General features: G+C 39.3%; 1 protein-coding gene across 2 annotated transcripts in view; it reads right to left on the minus strand.

The window, feature by feature from the left end:
* The window catches only part of mast1a (microtubule associated serine/threonine kinase 1a), an 81,773-nt gene extending 77,684 nt beyond the window's left edge, over positions 1-4,089 (minus strand). For both annotated transcript variants that reach the window (XM_082536752.1, XM_082536754.1), the window contains exon 1: positions 2,994-4,089. In XM_082536752.1, coding sequence (XP_082392878.1) covers positions 2,994-3,032 — 39 coding nt within the window. In that variant the 5' untranslated portion in view covers positions 3,033-4,089. The remainder of the gene's footprint in view (positions 1-2,993) is intronic.
* Positions 4,090-18,478: the final 14,389 nt, after the last annotated feature.

Here is an 18,478-nt window from a genome sequence, read left to right on the forward strand (position 1 = left end):
TTGACCAGTGAAGTAGTCATCAGTGCTAAACACAAACATGTCATCAGTATATACACTCAGTCCTTTTCCTCCCTCCTCCATCCCTCTGGTATGAAAGCAGATCTAGGCAGTAAAGGGATCCAGATATTGTAACAAGCACTTAAATGGGGTCTAGTATAGCCCACAGCTGCTGCCTTCTTCTAATCTATGCTGCCGCCACCCTTCCTCCTCCTCCTCCCAGCCTCGAGCCCTTTCAGGCCATCCTGCTGCTGGTGGTTGGTCTTCCTCCCTCAGGGCACACAGGGCTGTTAGGCCACCATTAGTCCTACTAATGGGCCTGACAAATGCACCACATCCTCAGCATTTAGACCTCCTCTGTCTGAGATATGGATATCGACCACTTCTCAATGGAACTGGAGAGTATAGGGCCAGAGGGTGGGAGTCGATTTTGTATGTACATATACAGAATTTGTGTGTTATGCACGCACACACAAAAACTAACCGTTGGCTTCAAGACATGTCTTCACCTTAAAATTCATTGGTTTATGCTACCTTAGGGGAACTTCATGATCCTATAAGGAAATCTAGTCTCCATAACGATTTGTGGAGACATGATTTTTAAATCAAAATAATCTGTAAAAACTAGAAAACACACCTACACATTAAACACCACATGACTAAAAAGTACACGAACCAAGTACCTGTGTCTTTCTATGTGGTTATGTGTTCCTGATTACCATTACAGTCCAATTTACAGAGTGTGCGAGTGTGTCTCTGTCTCGTTGTGTATTTGCATGTGCATAACATTAATGTGCACATCAGATTGCCTCTTGTCCCCTGCCAGTTTACCCGCTCTCTGTTTCTATTGACAGTGTTGAGATCCATGGCTGAAATTCCGATATGATTAACTTCTGAAGAAATAATTCAGTACTAAGGACTTCTCAGTGTTTCATTCACACACTGAAATCTGCCAAACCATCATTATAGCATAGAGCAGTCATTGAGGTGAACTAAATTCTACTCTAACAAGCTCTGGTACTCATTTGCGGAGAGGAATATCTATATTACATATCTGATCCAGATCTCTTTACTTCTTTGATGTACAAGATCAGTCTCCTGGTGTGAAGAGTTAAGAAGGTGCAAGAAACAACTCTAACACATAGGGATTCATCAGAGAAGCCCATTCAGAGCAGAGCTGAAAGAATAACACCTGTTTAATAAGGAAAGACACCGTCAAGATTTACTACTTTTTATACTACACGTAACCGGTGAAGGCTGGTAACCTGCGATTGCCATGTTTCAGTATATTTTAACATGGTGTCTAATCTTTCAGTCTAAAAATACAGTGTACACATAAGTTCAGAGTAAAAACAACTTACTTGCAGCAAAATGCAAAATTGAAGCAACTATTTTAATGATCAAAATTTGACGTAAAACTCACAAACTTTTATGGTTTCAGGTCAGTCCAGGTTAGTCATTTGATACTGAAACAAACAAATCAAGCTCTCTCAATAGAGATTAATGTTGGATGTAATTTCATTATTTTCTTCTGTTTTATAGACTGAGCAGTCAAACTAGACGGTAATCAGCATAAATCATTTAGATGGAGGAAAAGCTGATGGGAGTTCAGCTTTAATAAAAGGCGACACTCTGGTAAATAACAACCTGTTAATCACGCACAAATGCATTTCGGGAAGTACACAAACATTACTGCTTCCTGCACTTTTATCAAATGCCTGGTCTTAATGTCAACACAGAGTTCAAGAAGTGCAGCTCAACAATGGCAGGGATGGCTGTGATACCCACAGACTGCCTTGTTTTCCTCCTGACCTTACAGTGGGGACACAGGCAAACTACAATCTAGGGAATAGCATTGCAGGAAATTGTTTACATCTATTATTTTTTTCTATTATTATTACTATTTATAAGTGATGGGAACTCTTCTACAGAAGGATATTTTTGGTAGAGTTTTCAGCAAACTAATCTTACTGTAAATTAATTTAAAAGGCAGCTCAGACAGACTAGCAAACAGTGGCACTAATGGTGAGCTTTGCCTGTCTCACTTGATTAGTTTCACACGCCCACCACACGAGCGTCAGAGCAAGCTTTTACCGGCGCCTTGACATGTCAGTCACAATAAAAGTGACTAACCTACATAATGCAAATGTAACAGTACAACCCATTTAACTTACTCAGTCTCCAACACGACTGATTACTATGGATGTCCAACATATAAAGAAAGCTTCATACTGTCTGCGATTCTTATCTGTTTATTATCACTTTATGTAACCACTACTAGAAATTAATGATCTATTTTAATAACTATGACAACATTATGATTTGTCAGGTGTCTGTGTGCCAAATTAGCCAAGTATTGCATTCATATTCTCAGTTGTGATACATGTAAGCTGGTTAAGAAAAGGACACCGACATTTAAGGAACTGTATTTTAGAGGCAGAACACAATAGTTTTTATGTGCTCTTTAGATGCTTCCAAAACATTTGACATCACAAGTAGTTTGTTAAATTGCAATGCAGAGGGGTCCCTGCATATCTAATTAGGATTTTACAGTGTTGGTACTCACATAGAACTATGCAAGTTAAGTGGAATATGGAGTTATCTGAATCTTTTTCTGTATAATGGAGTAAGACAAGAGGGAATATTGTCTCCTGTTCTATTCGATCTGTATCTTAATCATCTTTCTGTCACGTTAAATGACTGTAAGACTGGTTGTATGCTGGGTAATCTTCTTGTTAATCATTTAATGTAAGATGCTGATCTTATAACTGTAATTTGTACATCCAATGATCTCTACAAAAACTACTTAAACTGCATCGAATTTAGAGGAATGCGTGTTACACGAATCTATCTTACATCTACAAATCACCACCATGCAGCAGCTTCTGGCCAAAGAAATCTTCCATACTTTCATGAAAACACTTTCTGTTATTATGAAATGACGGCATTTTATCCAAGTAATGACTGCGTTTGCGTAACACCCCAAAAGTTCTCACCTGCAGCCTCCGTCTTCGGATGATCCCTGAATCATCCATAGCGCGTGTCAGAGGGGATGTCACACCTGTCGGTTGGTCTCGTGGCCCCCTGGTCTCCAGGTGACGGGGCGAGAAGAGGGTCCACTCTCGCGTGGCTTTCAGCGAGCCAGCAAGACGTGATAATTGAACGCTAATAAGCCGAAATTCCCGACGGAGTGTCGGTAGGTGTCAACATCACTTTTCAGAGAAAAGCAGATGATGTTCCGGAGATTAGGTGGCCCTGTTAAGGTCAGTATGAGAAATACCACAAATCCTATATATAAATACGCATATATAAACGTTTACCGTCACGTGCTACAAGGAAAAAACTACACCGGGGTTTGACCAAAATATAAAAAGTGCCGCTCCTGTGCTCGACCGCAGCCGACATCCCATGCTGGCTGAGACTGACAGAGAGTACTGACTAGGCTCCTCTGCGAAGTGCTGAATAAGCAAGAGGCTTCACGGTGGGATCAGCTTGCTCTGCATGAACTTAAGTCCAGCTTGGAGATAGAGAAGAACCCCTCACACCGAGGCTTATCGAGGCGAAGATAAAACAAAGTTTGCGCACATCTTCACTCCCGAACAGCCGGTGATCCACGGCCAAAGACAAAAAACATTTTCACTAAAATTAAATTAGATCACCATTTTAGATGCTTCTGTCGCGATGATGCTCCGTTGGTTTAAAAACCCAGTAAAGAAGTCCTCAAGCAGCCAAGCCACATACATCTATGTGCTGCGTGCATGTACACAGAGTTCACTGCATGCATTCTGCACATCACTACCACAGATCTCGATCTTATCACACATCCACGTCAGGGAATATGTGCATTTAAAAAAAAGAAAAAAAGGAAAAAGGGGGGAAAGGCACGATGAATGAGAAGCGCCTCTACCCGTCCATCTGGTGAAACATGCAAACACAGCGGCATCGAAAGCAGGTTGATCGCTTCTCGTTTTCGTCCCCTGGGACACGGATTTGTCCGTCTTCGGGTATTCGATGTGTTTAGTCTGTTCTTCTTGGGTGTAGCACCGCTTTTCCTGTGAAGAAATGATCTGTGTTTGCTTCACAGTCTTTGCTCCATCCTCGGCTCCAGCCACCCACTTCCTACTACCAAGCGACGTTTAACCCCTCAGCGACCGGAGACGGTGAGAAAGACTAGCTGTACCGGCTGAGATGTGCGATTTTCTGTTCCTTATTCTGATAATAGCAGGAGTTTCAGGTAGGAACTGAGCAGGAGGAAAGTGGAGACACGATTTCTTTTAAAGATGCTTGTAGAGTGAAGCTGGGGGACATAGTGTACCTGTTTCTTCATTTACTGGCCCCTGGTGTTGTTCTATAAATAGCTGTAGAATATTTTTATGTACTGAAGAACTCATTGAGTGCTCAACCTGTTATTTCAACTCTTACATATATATTAAAAGTATTAAACTAAATGCAGTCGTTTTGGTAGAGGAGTTTATTTTTGTATATCTCAATTACCAGCTCCTATTTAGCACCATAACTGGCAAAGGATCACTAAATGAAAGTAAATCTGAAAAAAAAAAAACCAACCTTCCACCTGAGCTGTTTTCTTTTATTTTACAATAACTACAATCATTTCATGGGTCATGTCATTTCTTCCTGTTAAAAGGGAGTTTTTCCTTCCCATTATTGCCGAAGTGTTTGCTCACAGGTGGAAATAGGATTGTTGGGAGTTTTCGCTGTTTTCTTTGCATAGGGTCTTGACCTCACAGTATAAAGCACCTTATTAAACCCCCTATATAATTTTAAGGGCCTGTAGAGCAAGGATGTCAAAGTCATTTTACACCAGGGGCCACATACAGCCCACTTTGTAGGTAGGGTCTCAAGTGCGCTGGACCAATGAAACTGTCCTTTCTGTCCAGTCAGTGTATAGAGGTTTGACTGGCCGTTTAATCCCTACAATATCTCAGTGTAAGAAAAATAAGTTTAATTTGAACAGTATACCTCAGTTTTTTTTACATGATAAAGAAATGCTGCTGCAGCCAATGAAAGAAAGCTATCATTAAGGCTCTTTGAGCTTAAATTGTAATAAACAAATGTGTGAAAAATAACAGAAAAAGTTAACTACTGTAATTAACCGTGTTCCCATTTCTATAGTAGATAATGAAAAAACAGTTTTTTTCCTGTCATTTGAATATTTATTGATTAATGCATTACTTTAGTGTGGTATGAATGACTGTGGGGGAAGGTCTTAATCAGCAGGAAAAGCTTTAACATTTATGAAAATACTCGAAAGTCTAAAATGTATGCCTTCACATTTCCCAATGTGTCTAGAGTCTAGAGGTTCAGATTTGAATCTTCTTGTATTTGACGCCTCTACTCTAGTTGAAGATGAAGATCAGTCAGTCCTGGGGGTGAGGGACATTTGTTTGATTTTATTTTGTGGATGTTTATGGACACACCCTACATGACAGTTCGTTGAAACCTGAACTCCTACCTAAAATAAATTAAAAATAAAAAATCCTCCCTTAATGTTTGCATTCAGGGTTATTAAGTTACCTCCAAGTTTAAGATTTAACGTCTTTGTTCATAAATGGTGTCTTCCAGCCGCCTCCTGACATGCTTTCTATTGGTATTCCTATGAAAAATGGCATCAAGTATTATGCATTATTCAACATTCACACCTGTCACACATGGGATTCATTGGCACATAACATTTCACAGCTCCTCACCCTTGAGTTACTTGCATCCCTGATCCACATGCTAATGAATGAACATGAGAAATTTCCACTGCTGTGGTTTTAAAGACAAAGGCCTTTTGGGATGCTGGCATATTAAGGGAAACTGTGTGTCTGTCTGTTCTGATATTATCCAAATCAAGTGAACCATGTTATTCCCTGCTGAGCCTGAAGACAGATGTGAATACATATTCAATAAAAGGAATGCACATCCCAATCAATGCTAAAGAAAAATCACTCCACAGTAGTAATCACTGACTGCACTGTAACATTTAGGGGCAAAGTCCATCACAGTGTTCACACGATGTCTCTGAATGATATTATACTGTTAAACATTGTCACAAGAAAGAAAGACAGAAATGTTGGTCAAAGGTGGCTTGTGAGAAGGATCAATGTGGAGATGGAAAAACACACAGGAGGCCAGGCAGCTGGTCTAGCTCCAGCTTCAGGAGAGGGGGAGACAGGAGGGGGACTTTAATGGTTTTTAGCATTGTGGCCTAAATGATCCCTGTCTCTCTGAGCAGACGGAGCTGGCAAGCTTTACTCCCTCTCACTGCGGGATTTAGTGCTGACAGATAATTCTGAGTTCAACGTCAACTCCCCAAATACTCCACCACCAAAGCTTCAGTCTTACTTTGAAGACATAAGGAGAAAAATGCCCTCTTCTAATGTACAGTACTGTGCAAAAGTCAACCTTATTTCTTTATGCTTTGCTAGGAAAATGGGAAATGGCTACTGGGATTTATTCAAACATGACTGTGCAAATAAAAATGGGAATACAGAATATAAGGCAAAACCAGAGTTTGTACAGTTCTAACAAGCTTTAAAGTCAATATTTGGTATGTCCATCTTTATTCTTCAACACAGCCTGAACTCTATTAGGGAAGCTTTCTTGTGTTTTCTTTAAGTCCCAAAGATGAGGTTTAGGGCCACGGGGCCTATACCAGCTATGTTTGATTCATTTCAAACTGAATTTTTGTTATTACTGTGGCGCCACTGCAGTACCTTCGAGGCCCGCCAGTGGACCCTGGCCCTTTTTTGAACATTGGATGCCTTTTGATTTGTTCTCTGTCAAGATGATCTCACTGTTTCAATAACATTGAGCTCCCGGCACTGGGGAGGCCAATCCATGTATGCTTGTGATATTTCCTCTATGGCGGATCAAAATCTGTATTCATAATTCCAACAAGTGCGACCAACACCACTGGCTGCAATGCAGACCCAAATCATAACAGAGCCTCTATGTGTTTTAGAGATGGCTGTAGACGCTCAGTGTTATACCTCGCTAAAGCCTGGTACTTTAAAGGGGGGCTTTCTGTAAAGAATCTGCATGGGCCCACAGTCCAAAGACATATTTCCTGAGTAGTTGCCACAGTGGTTGGACACGCATGTTTGATTTGGCACAGATGTTACATGACGCAACCCTTCCTTGGGGATCGGCACAAGGAGCACAGCTTCTCCCAGTGTTGAACTAGAGGTCACTCACGTGTAAGGAGATACTACATTGATTGGTGCCTCTGTATTGAAGATGAGTATATGGACATGAGTGTATAGTGTGTGTGTGTGTGGCAGAGTGTACCTTTCTTTTTGTCCTATATCTGCTGGGACAGGCCCCAACCTCTATCCCTGATACCTCGTTTGATAAGTGGTTAGGATATTGAATAAAAAATAAATCTATTTTACCATGGCTATTGATAAATATGTTGTCCTCTAATATAGAACAAAACCTTCTACTTTTTACAACACTGCTGTTTAAACCACGTATTACTTGAAAACAAAAAAAAACCAACCTATGAGATATTTGTTTGATTGTTTTAATCGTACAAACAAAACTGTACACACAAGCAAAAATAATTCCTGATGTTTTTAAGCTTAAAAAATGAGAACATGGGTGCGGCAACCATGTTTCTTCAAGGGGATTTGACCAGTATTAAGCTGTGCAGGGCAGCCCTGTGCTTTAGAAATAATTTTAGAACAGCTTTCAATCTATTCTTGTTGAACCTTTTTCACAATGGCATCTGACATTTACTGAAATGAGCAACAACTCAGACCCAGATACTCATCCCTTTAAAAGCCTCTGTTTCTAATAGCACTTTTACTGAAGTATTGCTCTGTGTGTCCACAATGTTTTTAAGTGAGTGATTTTCATTCAATTAATCAATGAGATTTCATTAATAAATACGGTTTAAGTTCAGGTTTAACTTTAAAAATCTGTGAGATGTAACATAGTGCTACATGTTAACCATAAATCCAATCAAGTTGACACTGGCCTTATGAGCAGGAGCGCTTACAAACCATATCTGACAAATATGGTCATCAGCATGTCAGAAGGTGAAAAATTATAGGTTTTAGGTAGTGACCCAGTTATCAGCTTATGCTGCTTTTTGTTCCGTAATATTATTCAATAATGAATGAGGGCACATGAATTTTACATCTTCTTGTTCATTAAATGCTGCGAGGTCTGTACAGGGGGAGGAGGTTGCAGTGGCAGAGCTCAGAAATTGTGAAGTTTCACAGGCAAATACCTTTTTTTCTGTTACTCTGTGCAAAAGCTCCCCAAAATGATGTCATACTTTTTCAAAGGATGCCCTGAGGGAGGTCGCAATGGGTCAGCTTTCAGCAGCCAAAAGCTCAGCGGGGCTGGGTTTTGGAGTATGCCTGCCGCTTTTGGGATCCCATTTCCCATCGTGGTTAGCCTGCCACAAGAGCCATGTCAGCTCACATCTCTTCATAGACTGCAAGTGGTTCCCCCTGCATTCAAATCCTCTGTGCATGTGTGTGTGTGTGGAGACAAACCGTAGCATACTGCTGTTACTGGGAACAAGCAGTCATACATCATATTTATATACAAGGAGTATACAGTAAATTAGAGAGCCCCAGTAGGATGTTTTACAAACTATCAGAAATCCCTTTTGACCAATTAATCAGCTATACGCTTTTTCTTCTCCAACCATTATTACACCACAGTGTACCAAAAAAACATGAAAAATGTGTTAATGATAATGAAGTCCAGTCAAAAAGCTGCACAATAAATACAACATTCAGAAAACCAACAGAGTAATTGTCTTTCATTGTTTTGTGTAACTTGTGGTGTTTTATATTGTACCTTGTTTTATCACACGCAGGCTGCAATTAACTCCATTGTAAATCTGTAATTGGTCAGCTAATTGTTTTCTAAATCAAAAGAAAGAAAATGAAAGCAGAGGAAAACAAATCACAATCCCAGAAAGAGACTTCCTCAAAGTGCAGCTTGTGTCTGTCGGACTAAACCCCAAAGAACTCCCACATGCAAGAATAAAACCACTAAACTCTTAACTCTAACTGGTTCAGCAGCCAACTGTTTGATATCGCACAATGTGTGTATGTTGGATGTGGTCTGACCTGCAAAAACAGCTACTTTAAAATCAGCCCCGACAATGAGTCTCTAGTCTTTTTCAACTTAAACAATTTACTCAGTGCATAGCAAAATAATTAATTAGTAAGAGTTTATATAATTCTTTGAGAAAACCCTCTAAACATTGAGCCATGATGGCTTTAAGAAGGTTGCTGGAGCTTGTTTGTTTGTTCATACAAGTGCAAAAAGCCACAAATTATTTAAAGCGATAGGCTGCTACTAAGTAGCATTCGGTATTCATACATGCTTGTATTGATGAGCAGTGCTTACCGTCTGTGGTAAATAATTACCTATATTATCCATAACATGACGTTGCATTGACAGCGTTGGCTAAAGCATTATAATGTGAGTTTAGAAACTAAATGAGGTAAAACAGATGAAATAATCAGTCTGATTTCCACCAAGTACACCACGAATGCTTACATATAATGTGATCATTATTACTGTTATAAATCACACCTGCAGTTATCTTGGTATGATACATTTAATTGTTTAATTAAAAAGAACATACAATATACAAAAAAAATAGTTTGTGGGTTCTTTCGCTTACATGTAGTCATGTGAAGCATAAAATATTTACAGCACTCTCTGCAGTCCTGTGAAAAACTACATGCAGCAAGTGTAACTTGCTCAGTCATGTCAGAGGTTTGCTGACATTTCTTTATGGATTGCTCTCTTAAGGTCCCACCACAGCATTTCAAAGATGTTGATGTATCGACCTTGACGTTGCAGCATCTTGATTCTTTCATCTTTTGTTGTAGATTATGCTGCTGTGCTTAGGATCATTGTCCTCTTGCATGACCTAATTTCAGCCAAGCTTTGGCTATCAGACAGATGGCTTCACTGAGGCAACTCAATGACTGCAAGGTCATCACCCCTCCACCTCCACCATCATTGCGCTGATATGCTGTGATCGGTTTCCATGAAACTTGGAGCTGTGCATTAAGTGCAAAGATCTCAATTTTGGTCTCATCTCTCTCACGAACTTGTTGCAGAAGTCTTGTGGTTTGTTTAAATCAGGGTTGGGGGAACTCCAGGCCTCAAGGGCCAGGGTCCTGCAGATTTTAGATGTGTCCTTGATACAACACAGCTGATTTAAATGATTAAATTTCCTCCTCAACAAGACTTGAAGTTCTCCAGAGGCCTGGTAATGAACTAATCATTTGATTCAGGTCTGTTGATCTGAAAACCTGCAGGAAACCGGCCCTTGAGGCCTGGAGTTCCCTACCCCTGGTTAAAATGCAACTTAACTTTACAAACCTTAGCCGTGTTGCCATATTTTTTTTAGAGCAAAGAGGCTTTGTTCTGGCAACCCTTCCAAATGAGCCATACTCATTCAATGTTTTTCTAATACTATTGTCCTGAACTTCAACATTTAACATGCTAAAAGAGGCCAGTACAGTCTGAAATGTTGCTCCTATGCATTTTGTAATTTCTCTAAGCAGTGGAGAATGACCTTGAGGTGAATTTGGTGGGTTGTGTTAACAAACCTCTGAATGCCCCAGACCAGCAAACTGCCAAAACATCTGCTTTTATAGAGGTGCTCACACTTGTTGATGATCAGTTAATAGAGTGCATTTCATTAATAGGACCTCGGTACTACCCACAATTTTAGTTCATATAGAAGCACTACGGGTGTCTTTAGGTTTTTCATAGAGTCCTGGGTAAATGTTATTTTACACGACTGCATATAGACAAAATTTCTGCATCAACTTTGCAAACATCTCAAAATCTTTAATCTCCCAACACTCATCTTACAGCCCAGTCCTCTTTACGTCCTCTCATTGTTCTCTTTTTTTATACTTACTCATTCTTTTTATCCTACAGATCTACCTCCTTATTCATTTCCTTACAGCCCGTACAGCTCCCACCTTCTCCTCATTGCCAGCAGTGTCTGTGTATAAGTGGGTCACAGACTACAGCTGTGCTAAAAGCCTAGTCTAGAAAGTGAGTGTCTTTAAATAAAACACCATACGATCTGCAGTCTCGGGGGTGCCTCATCATACATACATAAACCTACCAAAATAAAGAGAAGGGGGAACGACTTCAAGAAAAACAGAAAAGAGATACTGTGTGCATCTTGGTTACCTAAAGTGGACCCTGTCTCTAAAAAATAGAACAATTCCAACAATATTCAGAGCCACGCCAAATATTGTGCACCAAATTACTGTGAAAACTGAGCTAGGTGGGTAGAAGATGAACTGAAGTTATGTGCAGATTTATAAAATAATTGGCACTTAAATCAGCCCATTACAGAAGGATATAGGAAGTAAGAAGGTATAAAGTTAATAATAATAAAACATTATTTCAATAATTCTTTGTTTTAGTACAATTTTAGAAAGCAGCACCATGCAATAATTTGGGCAACCAATGAGATTCGAGCGTTCGCATAGCCCATAAAACTAATAAAAAGACCTTACTGGAGCTTTAGTGTTCACAATCATCTCTAGGGAGGGTGAGGTGATGCGAATCTGAAAACATTTTAAATACTACTTATTAATATTTTATTAATACGCCTAAGCAGCTTCCCAGCACTCTAAGAAGTAAAAGAACTGAAGCCAACAAAGCAGACAAAGGCTAAAGGAAGATAGAAAAGTGTTTTCAGAGAGGTGTTTGCTCAGGTTAAGGTCAAGTTGACACCTGGAAGACAAATGAAACTTCGTGAGAGAGATTACAACAAGAAGGACTTGTAAAAGGACCCCTCCTTAGGAATGCAACAAAATGCAAATCGAAAACCTTCAGCAGACTGGAGCGTTGGCGTACTCGTCTACAACACATTCACAGCTGTGACCTTACTGGAAGAGTCTCCTGTGTCCTCACCATAAAATTCAGTACCTAGATCTTGCAAAACAACTTCTAAAGAAGCCTAAATCATTTTGGAACAAGCTTTTTAGCAGTGACACGCAAAATTCTTCCTGCTGGAAGTAAGAGAGCGAATCAAGCAGCTTGGTCTCCAAAACAAGAACATTTCACTGGTGGGGGAACCTTGATTTAGTTAAACCTCTAAATTCTAACGTCACCCAGTCTGTAAAAAAGCTAAAGAGCACAAGAGGGTGGCTTATACCACAGAGAAGTAATTCTAAACAGACCATAACACACTCCGTAACAGAGTACTTCAACAAACACAATCTTAAGATTTAGTGATCTGCTTCACAGTCCTCAGACATAAACATCACCAAAAAAGAAGCGCTTTTAGGACAACTACACAGTCTCTCACATGTGGAAGAGTTTAGCAGCAACAAAGCAGAAATATCTCCTAAACAGGAACAGAAGGGTGCTTCAAAAAGCCATCACTTACCCTGACATTTTCCAAAGAAGATACTACTAAGCACTGATCACGCAGGGCTCCCAAAGTTTTTTTAAAACTGCAAAAGACGGACATAAAAAAGTAATCCTGCTTAAAATGTTAATGAAGTGTGTCATCTTTAACATCTGTAACTGGAAATCAGGTCATCTTTTACTCGTTTAGCTGAAAGAATAGCAGTACAGATTTCTTTACTATTGTTATTGCCTCCACCATTGTGTTATGCACCAGGTGGATTGGTCTGCACCTTGCTGTAACCCCTCTGTATTTCTGTTTATGTAGACTCTGACCATGATGTGCCTCCTTGAGAGTATTCTGTTGTGAAGCCGTTTTTCTTAACTATGGAAATAATGATAATAATAATTTAATAATTCTTTTTATTTTTCTTCCATCCCCTTTGAGGTGCTTTCATGTTTCTGAGCTGACCAGAGTGTTTATTTTAAGTCATTCTTTTTCTGATTTGGACACTCCTGTCGGTTTTACTCTCTCTGAATCATTTATTTTGTTTATTTCAGCCTAACGATGGCCTCTTTCAGTTACATCAACATTTCTTTGGACCTCATACTGAGAGTTCAAGTGAAAAAACATCCTGTTGATCCTTTTGTTAATCATCTAATACCGTTTAGCAAATTGAAATTACACTTAAACTACCGTATTGGGTAAACCTGGGAAATACAGTGCAATTCAATACAACTCTGCTATAACTTTAATGAACTATTTATTTTTCACTTGTTGCTGAGATCATCAAAAAGGTAAAAATCGTGTTTGCTATTGAGGCCATAATGGGTGAGTGTGGTTTACTGGATTTTGGGTTGCCCTAAAAATTGCAAAATAGCAGCAAAGTATTAGGAACACTTTTAATTCCCTTTAGTGCATGGCCTAAATGATAAACATGAAAATAAAAAGATCACTTTTTGATTTTATCATGGCCAATCTGTTGTATTGACTTCACGGGTGTATCTTATAAAGTAACTGGTGAGTTGATGTCAGGGTCATAACCTCTTTCTCTTCACAGAAAACATCTCTCTTTCATAGATGTGCAGAAGCTTACAGTCCAGATACCAGTGTGGGGCAACAGAGACACCATGTGGACAGGATCGGCTAGTTCAAGCAAAACTAGCTGGCCTATGGTGAAAAGGCCAAGTGAAATGTTAGGCCTCTTGAGACAGCCCCACAGAAAATAATTTATCTGAATTTTAAGACGAGCGGTGTCTGTGGAGGTTCAGCAAAGCACAGCAGGAGTTCATACTGCTGACCCACAGAGAAGAAGCAGCTTGAGATCAAACTACGTTCAAGGCTGTGGGAATATATACCAGTGACCTTTAGCAAATACAAAATGACGCCCATATGAATATAAATTACAAATAAAGCAGTGTCTTATCTGCTGAATTGTCTTTAAATCTTTAGGCAGAAGAAGGCAAACATGAAATGTCAGGCAGACGTTTCTGCAGTTTAATGAAGAAATCCTCAAAGGTCACTTGACACAGATGATGGCATTTACGAAACATTTAGCCATCTGATATTTTTTAATAAGATGGTGCAGACTGTCTTTGATATTAAATAAAACAAAATCAGTAACATTATCTTGACTGTTTAAATACAACATTGCATCGAGCAGCTTTTTGCATCACATTGAAAATGTGAAATCACAAAAGAGATTTGTTTTGAAGGGCAACCCTTTTTTAATCACAAATTGAAATTCACATTGTTGATATTTTTGTGGAAATGTCAACAATGTGAACGGCCTCCTTCACATTTCTCTTAATTACAGCACAGTTTTTCATGCCATAGCAACAGATCTTTCATTCTGAAGATACTGCAAGTGATAACCTTATTACGTAAATGTTGCTTGGATGCTTACAGTGAAAAGAAAGTACGCCCAATACTAAGTCTTTACATATCCATCCATCCACCCATCACCTTACATCACCTGATTTAAACACAACCTCAGATGAACAGAACCTAAGCATATTACACTGTGTTATTATTTATTTAATTTGAATTTTGGCAGCAAAATCTTCCCATGACTGGAGGTCCTCCAAGGTCAGACTGTGCAATACTCAGATAAACTGCAATAAAACAAGAGTTAGAATATTAAATTTCATGAAAGTACAATTAGAAAAACACCGAACATGCATGGCTTGTTTGGCAGGGTGAGGGCATCTGTCAATTAAAGCTCGGACCAAATTGGATCATACAACAGGACAATGATCCAGCACATATACAACAGAATGGCAAGAACCCAGTCAAAGTCCAGACCTCAACCTGACTGAAAGGCTATGATAGGAATGTGCATGAACAACTGAGCACAAACCTCAAGGAAATGAAGCAACACTAAAGAAGTGTGCATCTGCTCTTATATAACTATCATTAGCTTACAGCTTTAAGCTTTTAAGGTGCTAACTAAAAATAAAGACAAGATGATAGTTTATTCAATTTTAATGAAATTTGCAGATTGTTTCGGTAAAGTTTAATAAACTCCTTGCTATCTAAAATATAACAGGACACCGGAGTATATTCTCCAGCATCTCACACTTCTGATAATCAGCTGTCTGCTTGACGTTTATTCAGCTGTGTAAAAACTATAACTTTAATCTCAGACAAACTGATTTACTCAGGAACAAATAAAATACTAAAAAAAAGCCAAACAATAACATTTTTAATTTATCTAAGTGACTCATATATATTTAACCTGAGTCGCGAAAGACGGCGGTGGGTTTGAAAACAATTTGCCGGGAGTCCGGTGTTCTCACGGCGCTAGTGACCTAGCCCCCGGCTAGCTATCGAGCTAGTGGGTAACAGACGTCTCCGAAAACGTCGGAGCGCTTTTGAAAATATGTGGTGTCCTGATAAACTGAGCAGATATTTGAGGTTTACACAGCTACATTCTCGCCTGAAAATATGTTAAACGTTTATTTTGTGACCCAGAAAGAATAATAAGAGTAATATTAAAACTAACTAGCTACCGCCATTGTTGGAAACTAAGCTGGGCCGCGCTATGAATTCTGGGACACAGCTGCTTCTTCTTCTTCGGGGTTTAACGGCAGCTGGCATCCTTGTACATGCTGTGCTGCCATCTTCTGTTTCAGTCCGTTATTACACTCTTAAATCCTGCTATTATTCCTGCGTCTTTTGCGATCTTACAAAGCTTCAAACGACACGTCGACTATTAAATCAGTCGTCGACGATTTTGATAGTCGACGTAATCGTGACTAGTCGACAAATCGTGGCAGCCCTAATAATGACACAGTGTAATATGTCATGTGTTGCTGTTCATCTGGGGTTGCATTAAATAATTTCAGAACCTGGTATTATGCCCTAGTATGTAAAACCTTAGGACTGAAGGAGGGTGCTCTTATTCACATGACTTTAGGTCATGCATCTCTATTACAGACCTTGTTAAGTTCAGTCTGACATTTAACGGGTCAGAGAGCAGCAGAAGGAGTGTTTGAGTTGTGATTAGTTACATAAATAATTCCTATTTTTGGACAAAATTATGCAGCGTGATTTTCTTGTCTCACACAACTACAACAGCTCCACCACCAGAGATTAATTCATGAAAGCTTTCTGTGCTAGTAGTGGAAAAAAACCAGTGCAATCCAATTAAACAATTAAAGAGATGAACTAAAGAAACTAGGACTACGTGTAATGACAGATTTAGAGACCTGCTGACCCCTTGTGCCTGGGTCAAGACAGGATATGTTCCTCAGTGCCAAAAGCCAGCTCAAATTAAAGCTGGCTGTACAGTCTGACCTTTGGTGGAAGCTTTTTCTTACGTCTCAGTGAATTCAGAAATTACTTTTTTACACGTACAGTTCACTGTATGCTGTATATATGTATATTTCACTCATGATCAATGATATCAGTTCAATCACAAACTAAATATGTTAATAGCGTTAGGAATTCTAAACAAGTAATGTGGCATAAACAAAAATGATTGGGAGTAAAATAATACATTTGGGCCCAATTATCAGTGTACTGTTTAATGCATACAATGTTGAAAAATAGTTTAAAAATCCCCTCAGAAAAATCTTTCCTGATTTGTTTCAGCAAAAGTCCAGGACAAAATCCACAAAAGTCCTTTCAGCGTCACTGAGTGTAATAAAATGTAAGAGTATTTGCGATATAAATCATATAGAAAACGAAGAAAGATGAAAAATTATGTTGGCTGTGGAGCATTTCATTAACACGCTGGGGTTAAATGAGAACAGATTATTTAAAATGTATCAACATTGAGTGATACTTATAGCTAATATAAAATATATAAAATATTTGGAAAATGTATTTACAGAATGTTAATTATAACTTTTAGGTTGATGTGTGTACGTATCCTGCTCAGTTTCCTAAGCTGATGTACTCTTGCCTGCAAATCAGCCTGGATCTTCCCCTGATCCTTTTCAGTCAACAGCTCAGCTTTCTTAACGAAGGGGGCAGACGTTACGTGGTCGGGGAAAAAAAACAAAACACAACAGTCCTCTTTGACGGTCCTCAGTGACTCACAAAATGTTTGTAGGTTCTGGTCTGCTTCACCTCATGTCTTCTTTTCTTTCTTTTTACTTTTTGAATATCGGCCTTACTTTATCAGGTTTAGCTTTTCATATTTATTTCTCTGACTTGAATTAAATATTAAATGTGGAACGTATTTAAAGTTGGATTTAAAAATCAAAAGAAATATTTGGAGGGTAAGGTGGTATAGTTTCTTTTTGTTTTGTCATAAAATGTTAAGCACACCTGTTCAACTGCTCGTAAATGAGAATATCTAAACAGCCAAACACATGGCAGTAACTCACTGGCATGCAGACATGGTCAAAATGATTTGCTTAAGTTCAAACTAAGCATCAGAATGGGAGAAAAAAATTTGATCAAATGTTTCTGAATGTGCATCTGTATTGGTGTTGGTGCCAAATGGGGTGGTATGATTATTTCAAAAACAGTTTATCTACTGGGATTTTGTCCCACAATGATCTCCAGTTTACATGCTATAATCTGAAAAAGAGAGAGGCAGTTCTCTGCCTTGCTGATGTCAGAGATCAGAAAATGGCCAGACTGCCGCAACCTGATAGGCAGGGAACAAAAGCTCAAATAACCACTTGTTACAGCTGAGATCAACAGTAGAGCATCTCTAAATGCAAAACACATCAAACTTCGAATACATGGGCTACAGCAGCAGAAGACCGTACTGTCACTCCCGTCAGCACAGAACGGGACACTTAGACTACAACTCGCAGAGTCTCAATGAAACTGGGCAACAGAAGATTTCGAAACATTCTGCTAGGGCTGATATTCTGCTCCCTTATTGGGGGTTCAGGTTCAAAGTGGTAGTGCAATGGTGTGGGGGATATTTTCTTGCCACACTTTGGGCTCCTAAATGCCAAAAAGGCCACAGCCTGTCTGACTACTATTACTGACAATGTCCATGACCACAGTGCATCCATCTTCTCATGGCTGTTTCCAGCAGGAAGACACTCCATGTCACAAAGCTCACATCATCTCAAACTGGTTTCCTTAACATCACAATGAGTTCACTGTACTCAACTGAACTTCAGTCACCAGATATCACCTCTGGCATGTTGTGAAACACAAAGATTTGCATCATGAATGAGAAACCAATTGGTAGCAATCACGTAATGCTATCACAATCCATGATACGTTCAGCATCTTGTTCAATCTGTGCCATGAGGAATTAAGGTAGTTCTACCAAGTATACCTAACAAAGTGGCCGATAACTGTATGTTTACAAAGTGCAAGATTGTATTCCATATATAACGCTGCCTATTCACTATGGAACAAAGACAGGATGATCTAATAGAATTACATTGCGCAGTCCTAAGCTGAAATAGATCTGCATTAGTCATATCTACACATGGGCCAACCGCTAACTAATCCCATTGACGCAACAGGACATTGAGCTCCTCAAAGGACTTAAGAGGAGTCTGGGGAAGTTATAAATGACCATAGAAGAAGGATCAAGAAAGGAATCAGCAGCACAGAGTGATTCAGACAGCTCCAGCTGAGGCTACAGCAGCCAACTTGCCTTGGAATTCAGCTTTCTGACATCTGACTACCTTC

Source organism: Aulonocara stuartgranti (assembly GCF_965226115.1).
Source record: "Aulonocara stuartgranti genome assembly, chromosome: 6".
Lineage (NCBI taxonomy): Eukaryota > Metazoa > Chordata > Actinopteri > Cichliformes > Cichlidae > Aulonocara > Aulonocara stuartgranti.